The sequence below is a fragment of the Leptopilina heterotoma genome, unplaced genomic scaffold (assembly GCF_015476425.1).
Source record: "Leptopilina heterotoma isolate Lh14 unplaced genomic scaffold, ASM1547642v1 Lhet_228, whole genome shotgun sequence".
Lineage (NCBI taxonomy): Eukaryota > Metazoa > Arthropoda > Insecta > Hymenoptera > Figitidae > Leptopilina > Leptopilina heterotoma.
This window is the reverse complement of record NW_025110946.1, coordinates 4,535,229-4,548,344: the sequence shown is the minus strand read 5'-3', so window position 1 is coordinate 4,548,344 and position 13,116 is coordinate 4,535,229. Positions and strand designations below refer to the sequence as shown.

Genomic DNA, 13,116 nt, shown 5'->3' with positions numbered 1-13,116 from the left:
TAAAAATACATTTTCCTTACTATGTAATTTTTTATATTTTATAAAAATATATTTTTTATGTGTTTCAGGCTGTGCATTCGTTAAATTTTCATCGCACCAAGAAGCACAAGCGGCAATTAATTCTCTTCACGGTAGCCAAACTATGCCGGTGAGTATATAATTCTTACAATAAAATGAAATTTTATTCGAGAAACTCTTCTTTAAAACAATATATCTCCTTTTCCTAGTCATTTAGAAAACAATTGGCACTGTAAAAAAAGTAATACAAATATTGCTTGCAATTAGTCAGAAATGTTTTGTACAAAAAGAACAAGTCAAAAAAATGTAGAATTCACTCGAGAAATATCCTGTTCTCGAAATATCATTTAAGATGTTTTAGAAACAACTGATTCCTGTAGTAATGTAGATACAACAAGTAGTATCTTCAAGAGCAAAAGCGTCATGTAAACAGAACTGCCTCAATTTCAACGGCAAGTCAATTTTAAGAGTCGCAAAGGGAAAATAAACGATTTTATCAGGGTTTATATTGCAAGAACGAAGAAACATCACGAGACGGAAAATAAAAATAATAACTGGAGCTTGGGCAATGAAGCAGTTATAGTTACCTAGGGTACGAAGCGAGGACGAAGGAATAGTTAGATAACATTGCTTGGTCAGAGACTCCATAGAAATAAAAAGGACTTGAAGCTTCAAAGTCCATGCAGAAGTTCACGTCACATCAGCAAATACTAGTAGTAATGACTCGCCAAACACAAATCTGCATAATCTGCTTCGGAACATCCTGGTCTTAGGACAAGATAGGAAACTTCTAGATATAATTAAGTTAACATGAAGTATTTCCTCTCTTTTGCGTTAGATTTACTTTTAAGTAAATTAGGTACTCTACTTCAAATGATTAACCATTTGTGATAATCGCACATTTAGGAACTTTACTTTTATGAAACATTAATCTCATTTGATGAAAAATTATTCGACTGTTGTAAGGTAATAGTATTTTTCGTTAAAAAATGTTCCTCTTTAAATTAACCAACAGAACAGGTTCGAATTACAGTCAAAAATAAACTATTTTTGTCTCGAATTTTACGTTATTTTAACCCCAGAACTGCCGGCTGCAAAATACTAAATGTGACTGTCCACGAGAAAACAAGGCTTAGCTCCCAAACGTGAATTTCACAGGGCGAGCGATTGAAGTACTACGATTGAAGTTAACTACGCTTGACATACCCATCTTTAAAACGATATATTGTCGAAAGTAATTGATGTTTTTAACTTCTGACTTTTGCATTTGAAAAAGCAACATAAAATCTGTCGATTACAGTAAAAAACTCAAATTGATTTTTTCGACCTAAGCCGTGTTTTATCGTAGAGAGTCAACGATTGAGGTTAACTGCGCTTAACATACCCATCTTTAAAACGATATATTGTCGAAAGTAATTGATATTTTTAACTTTTGACTTTTGCATTTGAAAAAGCAACATAAAATCTGTCGATTACTATAAAAAAATCAAAATTGATTTTTTGGACCTAAGCCTTGTTTTCTCGTGGACAGTCACAAATGTGCCCAGAATGCCAAAAATAAAAAATCATTTAATTTGGCTGAAACTTGTTACTCAGGGGTTTTCGGGGTCGCTGATAACGAATCTGATGTCGGTTTATCAAAATTCAAAATGGCGTATCCAAAATGGCGGACGGCTTTTTTAAATATCTATCCAATTTACCTGAAATTTGTTACTCGGGGATTATAAGAATTTGCTGATTACGAATCTGATGTCTTTTTTTAAATTTAAAATAGCGGATACAATATGGCGGACAAGTTTTTTAAAAATTGATTTAATGTACCTGAAATTTGTTCCTTGGGGGGTTTCGAGGTCGCTGACTACGAATCTGATGTCGGTTTCAATATGACTTAAAAATAGTTATTATTTTTATAAGATGACATAATATTGAAAACTAATGACATTTGAAATATATTTAAATTTATAGGTGATTTTCAAGTTTCTCAGTTTACCTTTTTTAGAAACACCTTTGTCATCAGCTAGTATATTTATAAATAACATAAGTCTCCAGGATTCTTTGACATTGTGCACTTTTTATATTTTATCAATTGTTTTAATACATATGAATATACTAGCTGATGACAAATGTTATAAGATGTTTATAAAAAAGATAAACTAAGGAATTTAAAAATCACGTACACATTTATCTATTTCAAATATCACTAGTTTTCAATATTATATCATCTGGTGTATTTCACGTCAGTTCAACACAAAAAATTTTATTAGGTTTTGGGATTCGGTTGAAATTGGGTAGATTATATCCTCTGGTGGTAGTAAATAAAATCCCTAAGCGATTTTAAAAAATTTCAAAAATTGGCGGACATATTGGATTTTTAATTTTTTTGTACTTTTTTTTGAAAAATATATATCTCTGCTTCTTCTTAACGGATTTTAGTTTATGACCTCTTAAATTGTTCGTATTGAAATATACTTTTATTTAAAAAATTAAAATTAAAAAAATTATTTAAATTTTTTGTTTAAAAAATTAATTTAATTTTTTGTTTAAAAAATTAATTTAATTTTTTGAAAAGCCATAGAAGAAATATGCTACCTTCAATTTTGATAATTTTTTTACCATTTGTAGCCATAAATGTGTTGAACTTGTCCTGAAATTTTCATCGTGGGACAGCCAGTAGTTTTTGAGAAAAAAAATAAAACGTAAATCCTCGCATAGCGCTGTAGCGCTCAGTTTTAATGCCGCACGATTGTAAATGGAATATTAATGAAAGTACGAGTTTTTATTAACCCTAGAACTAAAATATGATTTTTTTATGGACTAACGAAAAACTGGGGTGGTTTGGTACCCCAGATTTGAAACAATTGTAAAAGGTTACCTTTTTTGTAATTTTTTTAATTTGTCAACAATGTGGCTAATTTGAAAAAATTAAACGGATTTTAAAAGGTAAATAAAGAAAAACTGTAAGACCTCGGAAACTCCCCCGTAAAAAATAGAAACCTCCTTTGTAATAAATAATTTTTATTCTATTTTAAAATCATTTAACATTTGTATATATTGTAAATAATATTTAAATTTTCAAGTTGCCTTAATCAAAATAAAATTGTCTTTATTTACCTTTTAAAATCCGTTTAATTTTTTCAAATTAGCCACATTGTTGACAAATTAAAAAAATTACAAAAAAGGTAACCTTTTACAATTGTTTCAAATCTGGGGTACCAAACCACCCCAGTTTTTCGTTAGTCCATAAAAAAATCATATTTTAGTTCTAGGGTTAATAAAAACTCGTACTTTCATTAAAATTCCATTTACAATCGTGCGGCATTAAAATTGAGCGCTACAGCGCTATGCGAGGATTTACGTTTTATTTTTTTTTTCAAAAACTACTGGCTGTCCCACGATAAAAATTTCAGGACAAGTTCAACACATTTATGGCTACAAATGGTAAAAAAATGATCAAAATTGAAGGTAGCATATTTTTTCTATGGCTTTTCAAAAAATTAAATTAATTTTTTAAACAAAAAATTTAAATAATTTTTTTAATTTTAATTTTTTAAATAAAAGTATATTTCAATACAAACAATTTAAGAGGTCATAAAATAAAATCCGTTAAGAAGAAGCAGAGATATATATTTTTCAAAAAAAAGTACAAAAAAATTAAAAATCCAATATGTCCGCCAATTTTTGAAATTTTTTAAAATCGCTTGGGGATTTTATTTACTACCACCAGAGGATATAATCTACCCAAGTTCAACCAAATCCCAAAACCTAATAAAATTTTTTGTGTTGAACTGACGTGGAATACACCATCTTATAAAAATAATAAATATTTTTAATTTATATTGATCGATTTTAAAAAAGTTGTAACAGGTTTCAAGTAATTTGAATCGATTTTTAAAAAAGTCGTCCGCCATATTAGATCCGCCATTTTCAATTATGAAAAACTGTCATCAGATTTGTAATCAGCAACCCCGAAAAACCCTGAGTAACAAATGTCAGGTAAATTGGATCAATTGTTAAAAAATCGGCAGCCATATTAGATCCGCTATTTTGAATTTTGAAAAACCGACATTAGATTCGTAATCAGCGACCCTGAAAACCCGCGAGTAAGAAATTTCAGGTAAATTGGATCGATTTTTAAAAAAGTCGTCCGCCATATTGGATCCGCCATTTAAAATTTTAAAAAACCGACAATAGATTCGTAATCGGCATCTGGGCAGCATGAAAAATACGACTTTGCAGGCATACTATTTAAATGTTGTTTTGATTTTTTTCTAGTATTTTTGGGCATGTCAAGTGGAAAAAAGTTAATTGATTCAGAAGAAATCAATTTTAATGCTCTGGTTGAAACTATTAAATTGTGTTTATTTGATAGTCATATTTTGTGGAATAAATATTATTATTTAGTATATAATAATATATATTATTAATATATTTAATTATTTCTACTAAACATAACGTTTTATGTCAAACTTTTTAAATTTTAACATTTTTTCATAAGTGTCTCACCACTGGACACATTTTTTTCTGTTGACAAAAGCGATGTGCTCGGAAAATTAATCATAACTTTTTTGAGTTCATCTGAACACTATACTTTCTTTGAATAAAAGTTGCGTATTTAAGTTACTTTTCGAACTGTATATTTTATTTACAAGTTCGTTTACCCATGCACAATTTATGGGTCATAATAAAACCCGTCTCATACCTAGACACACTCCCCTATAAATTTACAAATATCAAATTTTAACATGATGACACATCTAAGTTATACGTAAAACGCGTAACATATTTATTTTTAAAAAACCAGGGATGGGAAACAATAACAAAATCGCCTTTATTGCGTTTTTAATATCAAAATAGAGTCAAATTGATTTTCTAGTTGGTAATAGAAGGTACTGAACCAGATCCGGACCTCCTCCAACAACGTGTCCTCCCCAAAAAAGCCTTTTTTAAAGTGCTCTACCGTGGAGTAGACGGCGATAATTTAATTTTGTTTCCTCGTATGTGATGAAACTATTGTAAGCGGGCTTCCACCGCTTCAGTGGTCGAACGACCGACTTTAAAAATGAGTTTTTTGGGGGAACACGTTGGAGGTGGGTTGGGTCTTTGTTCAGTACCTTCTAGTACTAACTAGAAAGGCAATTTGATTCTTTTTCTATATAAATTTCTTGTTACTCGTTCTATCTGCTGAAAAATAACAAATATATACATAAAAACTAAAAAAAGTAGGTGATTCACGATGTGGTTTCGTAACATAAATTTTTCAATTTTTAAAAAAACATTTTTATTATTTAAAAACTATTAAATGTAAGGGGTTCGTATTCATCAAAAATTAAAATCATTTCATTTTGCACTTACTAATGATGGAAATAACATAAAAATTTTATTATTTATGGACGAAAAATGATTTTGAAAATTTTTTTATTGAAAAAATTTTACATTTTTTTTACTTACAACTTTTTTGTCAGATCTCTAAAAAATGTGGGGTTTTGCAAATATTTTTTGAAGAACATAATCTAGAGGGTCGTCCATATACCATGAGGACAGACCCTCTCCCCGTCGTGGATCCACATTTGTAAAATTAATAAACATTAAAAAAAAAATTTTTTTTCTAAACGTAAAATTTTGAATTAATAAATAAAGAATTAACTAATATTAATTTTTTAAGAAATATTTCAAAAAATTAATTAAATTAATACTGCATAAAATTTAATAAAAATAGACTATGTTTTTATATTTGAACAACTTTATTTATAATTATGAGAATGACATTAATTTTAAGTAAAATATGTTTTATAAACAATCTTTACAAATGAAATGTAACATTTTTTTGGACACAGAAGCACAAGTTTTATGAAAACACTGTTCACGAATTGCACATTGAATCCACATTTCACCTGGCTCAGACTCGCTAAATAGATTTCAGTTGCTGAACTTCAGATTTCATTTCGATCATTTGGGGCCGTCCATAAACAACGTTACAAATTTTTCAGACTTTTTAGACCCCCTTCCCCCCTCGTTACCATTGCGTTACATGTAAAAATTTCAATTTTTGGACCCTCTCCCTCCTAAATTGGTAACGTAGTTTATGGATGGCCCCTTTGATTATTATTAAACTCCTTTAGCTTTTCAGAGAATTCATATTTTCTATTAATTAGACTGCCATTCTGTTCGAATCCCTGACTATAATTACAATTATGGGACGCTTTTTACATTGATTACTGAAAAATTATTTTTAGTTAGTTTTGTTTAAATGTATAGATAATGTTATATATTATGAAAATTAAGATTAATACAAAGATTCCACGTTTATAACAACAATATTTACCAGTAAATTTCTTTCTTCCTCATTAGAAACTGCCGATTCGCTTGCTACTCTCTGAATGTCCGTAGTTATTGCAGGATTAAACTCCTCTTCATGAAATATATTACGATTGAGGGGACATATTCCAGTTATTCTGAATCCACTGATGGCATTGTTTGGTGTAGCTGCTTCCAAATATGTGGGCGTCAAAATCTATGTCAAATTTGAACAATTTTTTGACCTATACGTTAAAAAATATGTGGCATTCCACCTCAAGTGATCCGGGTCCAAATTTGAAATGTTTGGGATCAGGTTAAAAGTTTGCACAAACAGTAGTCCTATTAGATACAATTAAAAATACCAAATATTATTAATTTATTTAAACAAATGTAAAAACTGGAGGGGGTCAAACTTTAAATTTTTTATCTTACATGGAATATTTGAAAAAATTGTAGTTTCTTTAAAACAAAAAAACAAAAACAAAAAACAATTTTTGACCTTGAAAAATTAAATTAAAAAATAAATTTTCATTTTTTTATTAAATGGACATTTTTTATTTTAAATTTTTTTCATAAAGGTGAGGTTTTTTTCTAAGAAAAATATATAGATCAAAACGTGAGACAAGAACTTTTAAGTGGTCAAATTAAGCATTAACTTCTACAGCGCACTGGCCCTGCGCGTTGTTGGGCTGTATATTGTTTATAACATTTGAAATAAATTATTTTATGCTTTATTACTTATCTGGTGGTCATATTGGATACATTTAAAATGATTTAGATCATGTGCAACAACGGAATAAGAAAATAAACGTCTTTTTTTAAAAAAGTGTAGGTATTAATTTGTTAACTTTGATTAAAAAAAATTATAAAGAATTAAAATATCAAAAATCGGCCTTGAGGGATGACTTAAGAATTTATTCCCCTTTAATTTAAAACAAAGAACACTCAAATCGGTTAAAAATTGTAAGCTGTAGATATATTTTTCGATATATCATTAAAAATGTGAAGCTGAGTTTCGACGATTGGTGCATTTGAATTTAACTGTGACGACTCGATTCTAGCTTAGCGTGGCTGCGAATGGGAGAGAAAACAGGGACGGATTTATGCTGGGAAATAATAAATAATGATGTTTCACGAGTTATGGTATATCGAAGACGGATTAATCTTTTTTAATTTTCGAAGGCTTATTTTAAATCTGAAATTCTAACGAAGATTTCTGTGTTTTTAAAAAACTTTTATTTAAATTTTTTTAGATTTTTGAAAAAGTTGAAGTCAAGAGTCAAAAATGAGAAAATTTAGTAATTTTTTGTATTTCTTTCTCACTCTACAACTCAAAAAATAGTTAACGAAATGACTTCAAAGACGGCTTATTTTACGCAAAATTTAATCAGCTTTCTAACCGTATTTAAGATTATTATATATGATTATACGAGATATGATTCAAAAAGTGATGACATGTTTTTTTATAGAGTCGCGTGTAATCGTCCTGATACTCGTGGACGGTTATGTACTATAGCTCTCAAAAAACAATCCTTATAAGGTCCATTACCCTAGTTCAAATGTCACGTATTTTTTTACCTACAGTCCCATAAGGCCTGTGTAAAAGGTCGTTACTCTAATGTGGTCGGTTGTTTGGCGTATAGGTTAAAAATAGGTTAGATTTGATCTAAATTTTGATCTAGGGTAACGACCCTTTACAGACATCTTATATTATATATACTAGGGGGCTTCACCCCCCTGCGCGCCAACCCCCTAACTCTATTTCTTATATTTATTTTAATTTTTATAAATTTTAAATCATGTAGGACTACATATTTGCACAAAGGTTATCAAGAATTGGTAGGAGTAATATTCGTATTTGTTAATTAAGAGTAGACTTCGACTTAAATATTATGGAATTTTCCACAAAAGACAATTTCAGATGGTTTTCTGGTGGTAAAAGGCCGAGCAAAAGGAGAAGGGACTTGTCAATTCCGACGCATGTTAAACCACCAAAAGATCGAAAAGGACATCGGATAACAAGTTTAGTTAGACCTTCCACTATTCAAAAAAGACATTTCATCCAGCGTTCTATGTCGTCATATACCTCATCACCTCTAGTAGAGATGCAGAGCCCGCAGGGTAATTCGATTTAGCAGCTTTCACTCGACTCATTCCAGTCGTCCAACCTGTCATCCAAACGTTCCTATACGTTGGTCACAAAACTACATTATAGCCACGACATCTCGATTCATACCAATAAAATGAGATATTGATTTGCAATTTGATACGTAGTTCAACGACGATGACAGTCTGCTATTTTCTTTGGAAGTCAAAATAGTGTTACAAGCATCATGAAGTTTACTCAGGTAAAAATGATTCGTCCAGAATTCTTTAAGAATTCCTTTTGAAATCCGATAGGAATTCGTGAGGGGATTTAACAAAAATTGTTAAAAAATTCATTAAAAATTCGCACGAATATTGTACGAAATTTGTTCGGATAAATGATCGGACATTATTTTTAAAATTACGGCAAACATTACGTGCGGAATTACTATTTAATTCCTAGCAGAAATTTTTACAAAAAATTATTATAAAATTCGTTCGGAATTAATTTAGTCAAAACTAACCACTTAGGGTTTTTTTGGTCGCTGATTACAAATCCGGTGTTAGTTTTTAAAAATTCAAAATGGCGGACCAATACGGAAATGGTATCCAAAGAAGAGAGGGTAAAAAGTAGTCCGGAAAAGCGAGACGTAGTTATTGTGAATGACCCCTTGTAACCAGACTTTTTTAATCAAACAAGAAATAATAAACAAATAAATATAACAAAATAAAAACATTTCAAGTTTTAATTAAGCAAATTATTTTTAAAACAAAATAAATAAACAAAGTGTATAAGAACACTGTATTTCAAAATATGCCAATGTATTTTAGGTCCGAAGAACTGAAAGTGGAAATAATAATATATCAAATTTATAAGAAAATTAAACAAAACCGAAACGTTGAGCGCCAGTCCTTTTCTTGACATAATTCACAAAATAAAGTGCTTAAAATCTATTACAAAATTTCACCAATAGAACTAAGTTCTATAAAAATAACACAAAAGAAAAGATATATTAAAATTTTTAAATTAAGATTAATTCCTATGCCTGCCGACTAGCTAAGACCGAGAAGGGTATGTTCGATAAAATCATATTCAATGTCTAAATAATATTAATAACAATTTACTACTATAATTTAATTAATTTTATAATACAAAAGATAATTGACAAATTTTTAGGATAATTAATAACATTCTCAAATGACAATTACATGAAGAAATAATTTTACAATAGACTTTATAATTTTGCTCTGATTGATTCGTAATTTTCTCAGTAGGGGAGATTGGGGAATTGTGGGCCACCTCAATTATTTAATAATATTTATAAGTTTGATCATCCAATTTTTTTTATTTTCTTTTGTTCATACAAAGTAAATTTTTCATTAGCATTACATTACTTTACAACGCTTTATAATTACCTATAAACCGTAAAGAAAAATCACCTAAAAAATTGCATTCAAATATTTATTTTGGGCCTTCATGTTTTTATTGTTTTTACAAAGATTTTCAAGAATAAATTATAAAAAACATTTTTTTAATTATTGTGTGGCATTGGTACTTTGACTCCAAAAAGAAACTTTGCATCAAATTAAAATGAATAAATAATACAAACCTTTTTGTAAAATGAAGCATTTGGGGAATTGTGGGCCACTTTTTTTAGGGAAGTATTTATTGCTTGTTTTTGGCGATTTAATTGCACAATGCAGGAACATATATTATTAAAATGACTCATAGTTATATTAATTTAACCAAAACAATTCATTTCATTGCGATTCATGCGATAAAGCTGTTTACTTAAAAACTTGTAATTAATTAATTGTGATTCCGATTAATTTCATTTTCTTACTTTTTCTTTTCTAATTTTAAACTAATAATTAAACATTTTTAACATTTTTAATATTTCTAACCATTTAATAAATATATTTCATCGTTATTTTTGATTTTGAACTCAATTTAGGCAGTGGTCCACAATTCCCCAACATTTTTAAAAGTCATATAATTGCACTCTTTGGTAAAACTGAAATTTCTTTAAGGTTAGTGATAATTTTGGAAAACTGACTATGATATATGTTAGTTTGTACCTCCTACTAACACAAAAAATTTAAAAATTTGAAAAAAAAATTTTGTGTGTAAGATATTGAGCTAAAAACAGTGTGGCCCACAATTCCCTAATCTCCCCTCGAATCTCCCTTATAATAATAGGTCAAAAATAAACAACGCACCCTTACAAAAAAAGTGCCATGTACGGCAGACCACAGTACCCTACCCCCATGTATTTTATTACACTGATCACGAATCCAAGGTCTGATTTGCTTCGTCACATCAGGATTTTTTTCTAACCTCAAAAAACATGCCAGATTTTTGGTGATATACGAATTTTTCGAAAAATTAATGGATTTATATGAAACTTGGTATTAAGGTGTTTCCAGGGTCGCTGAATACGAATCTGCAGTAAGATTTTTAAAATTCAAAATGGCGGAAACTTGATATCCGTATTTTGGGTCTCTGAATTTGAAATTTTTGAAAAGTTTGTTGGTAAATAGTTATGCATCAGGAACTGCAAATTTTTTTTAACCTGAATGCCGAAATTAAAGTTTATTCAGCGAGAGAACATCTGGCTATTGTTGCTAGAGGGCCGAGGGATAGGCACGATTGCTGCATAAAGTTCAATTTAACAAGTGCAGAAAACTTTTTCAGGATGCTATGAAAGTTATGCATTTCATTGCGCTTTGGCTCAATGTTAATCCTGCTGCTTCGAAAGATATAGTAGGCGATGACAACTGTCCCGAAAGTGGATGTGTAGAATGATTCGCTTCCTGTCTATCGAAGTAACGAAGCCAGCGCAGGTGTGCTGCCCTGCAAGGGAACGTTAAGGTGTGAGGATGATACCATAGTGTTGTAATATTTTATATTATTTTTGATATGATAATTTGGTTTTTAAACAAAAGAAATATTAAATAAATTTGTAAGAGAATGTGAGATCGAAATAATGACAATGATGATTCAATGACAATTACTTTTCTTTATTTAATCAACTCAAATCTCTACACACTTTTCAACGGTATAAACTAAATCGTCCTCTCCAATTGAACTCGAAAAGAAGAATTGATATTGATGCAGATTGTCGATCCAAGATCAGAAATGCACATCAATGATCAATTACAATATAGCGGGGATTAGACTAATTTCTTTTCAAATTAATAACCGGACACTCATAACCCACACACAGTAACATTCACCAACCTTTTTCGTCGCTACAAAATGCGTGGCTTATTCGCAGTAAATATCCGTAACAGCTAACTCGTCCTGAAGTCTTCTTTGATGGATTTGATCCTGATTTCTGGTAATCACAAGAGAGATAAACACACTTGCGTGGGCGTCCCCACTACAATTCAATTCAAACTTAACACACACAATAATTTTTGAATAAGAGTCTTTCAATAAAAGAACTGATAAAATTAACGTTGAGAGAGGTCATTAAGATTACCTCTCTCCAGTCGGACCGACCAGTCGATTCCCTCCCAGTCATATTACTCATGACAGAAGTGATAATGAAAAGACGCCCCACTTTTTCTTGCCGAAAGTCTTCGGCTTTTCCCGAAGTCCGTCTTTCGCCCATTACAGTGTGTCCGACGACGAGTTGACATTGTCCTTGTCAAAGTAGGAAAGCTTTCATACTTAGACCTAGGGACCCCTAGGACGGTGGACTCGCCTGCGATTGAAACAGGATCCATAACGTGCGAGTGTTTCTTCAAATACCATGGCTTTAAAAAATCAAAACAATAAAAATAAAAGTTCAGACGCTTCTAAAGCTTATTTTGGAATGTCAACTTCACAACATACATGTGACAGCAATGCAAATGCATTTTGTTACATATGTAGACAATTTGATGTTCCGAGAAATCGCAAATTAATTAATGAAAATATTAAATAAAGCAAATATTTTTTTGATTTTGAGATAGTAAATCACCTTCTCTTACTACTATGGAAATCAACACTTCAAAAATTGGGGTGTTTGATGAGATTGAATCTTCATTTTTTACAGTCACATCTAAATTACTTTCCCAATAATTTAGGAGACTACAGCGAGGATCAAGGAGAACGGTTTCATCAAGATATTAAAGAACTGGAGCGCCGCTATCAAGGCAGATGGGACGTTAATATATGATGGCCGACTACTGTTGGATGTTAAAAAGGGATATTGTTCCTGACGGAGTAAATTTAAAAAGAAAACCACTGTACTCGACTTTTGAAGACGAACGAGTACGTCTCCATAAAAAAACATAAATAAAAATTACAATATTTTAAAACTGATATATTGCTTATTTAATGTCTATGACTTCAAATTTGTAATCAGCGACCCGAAAAATCTCTAAGCAATAATTTTCAAGCATAAAATAAATTAATTTTTGAAAGTTTTTCCGCCATATTGTATACGACATTTTGAATTTTTGAAATCTGACTTCAGATTCATAATCAGCGACCCCGAAAACCCCCAGATACTAAGTAACGTAAAAATCCAACAACATTTTAGAAATTATCCGCCATATTTGATCCAACATGTTGAATTTTTAAAATCTGATTGCAGATTCGTAATCAGCTATCCCGAAAACCCATAGATACCAAGTTTCATATAAATCTATTAATTTATTGAAAAATTCGTATATCACCAAAAATCTGACATGTTTTTTGTGGTTAGAAAAAAAACCTGACGTAAT

The 13,116-nt window shown here is 30.3% G+C and overlaps 1 protein-coding gene across 15 annotated transcripts in view; it reads left to right on the top strand.

The window, feature by feature from the left end:
• The window catches only part of LOC122502398 (CUGBP Elav-like family member 4), an 829,562-nt gene that overhangs the window by 510,720 nt on the left and 305,726 nt on the right, over positions 1–13,116 (top strand). For all 15 annotated transcript variants that reach the window (XM_043612426.1, XM_043612431.1, XM_043612424.1 and 12 more), the window contains one exon: positions 69–148. In XM_043612426.1, coding sequence (XP_043468361.1) covers positions 69–148 — 80 coding nt within the window. The remainder of the gene's footprint in view (positions 1–68; positions 149–13,116) is intronic.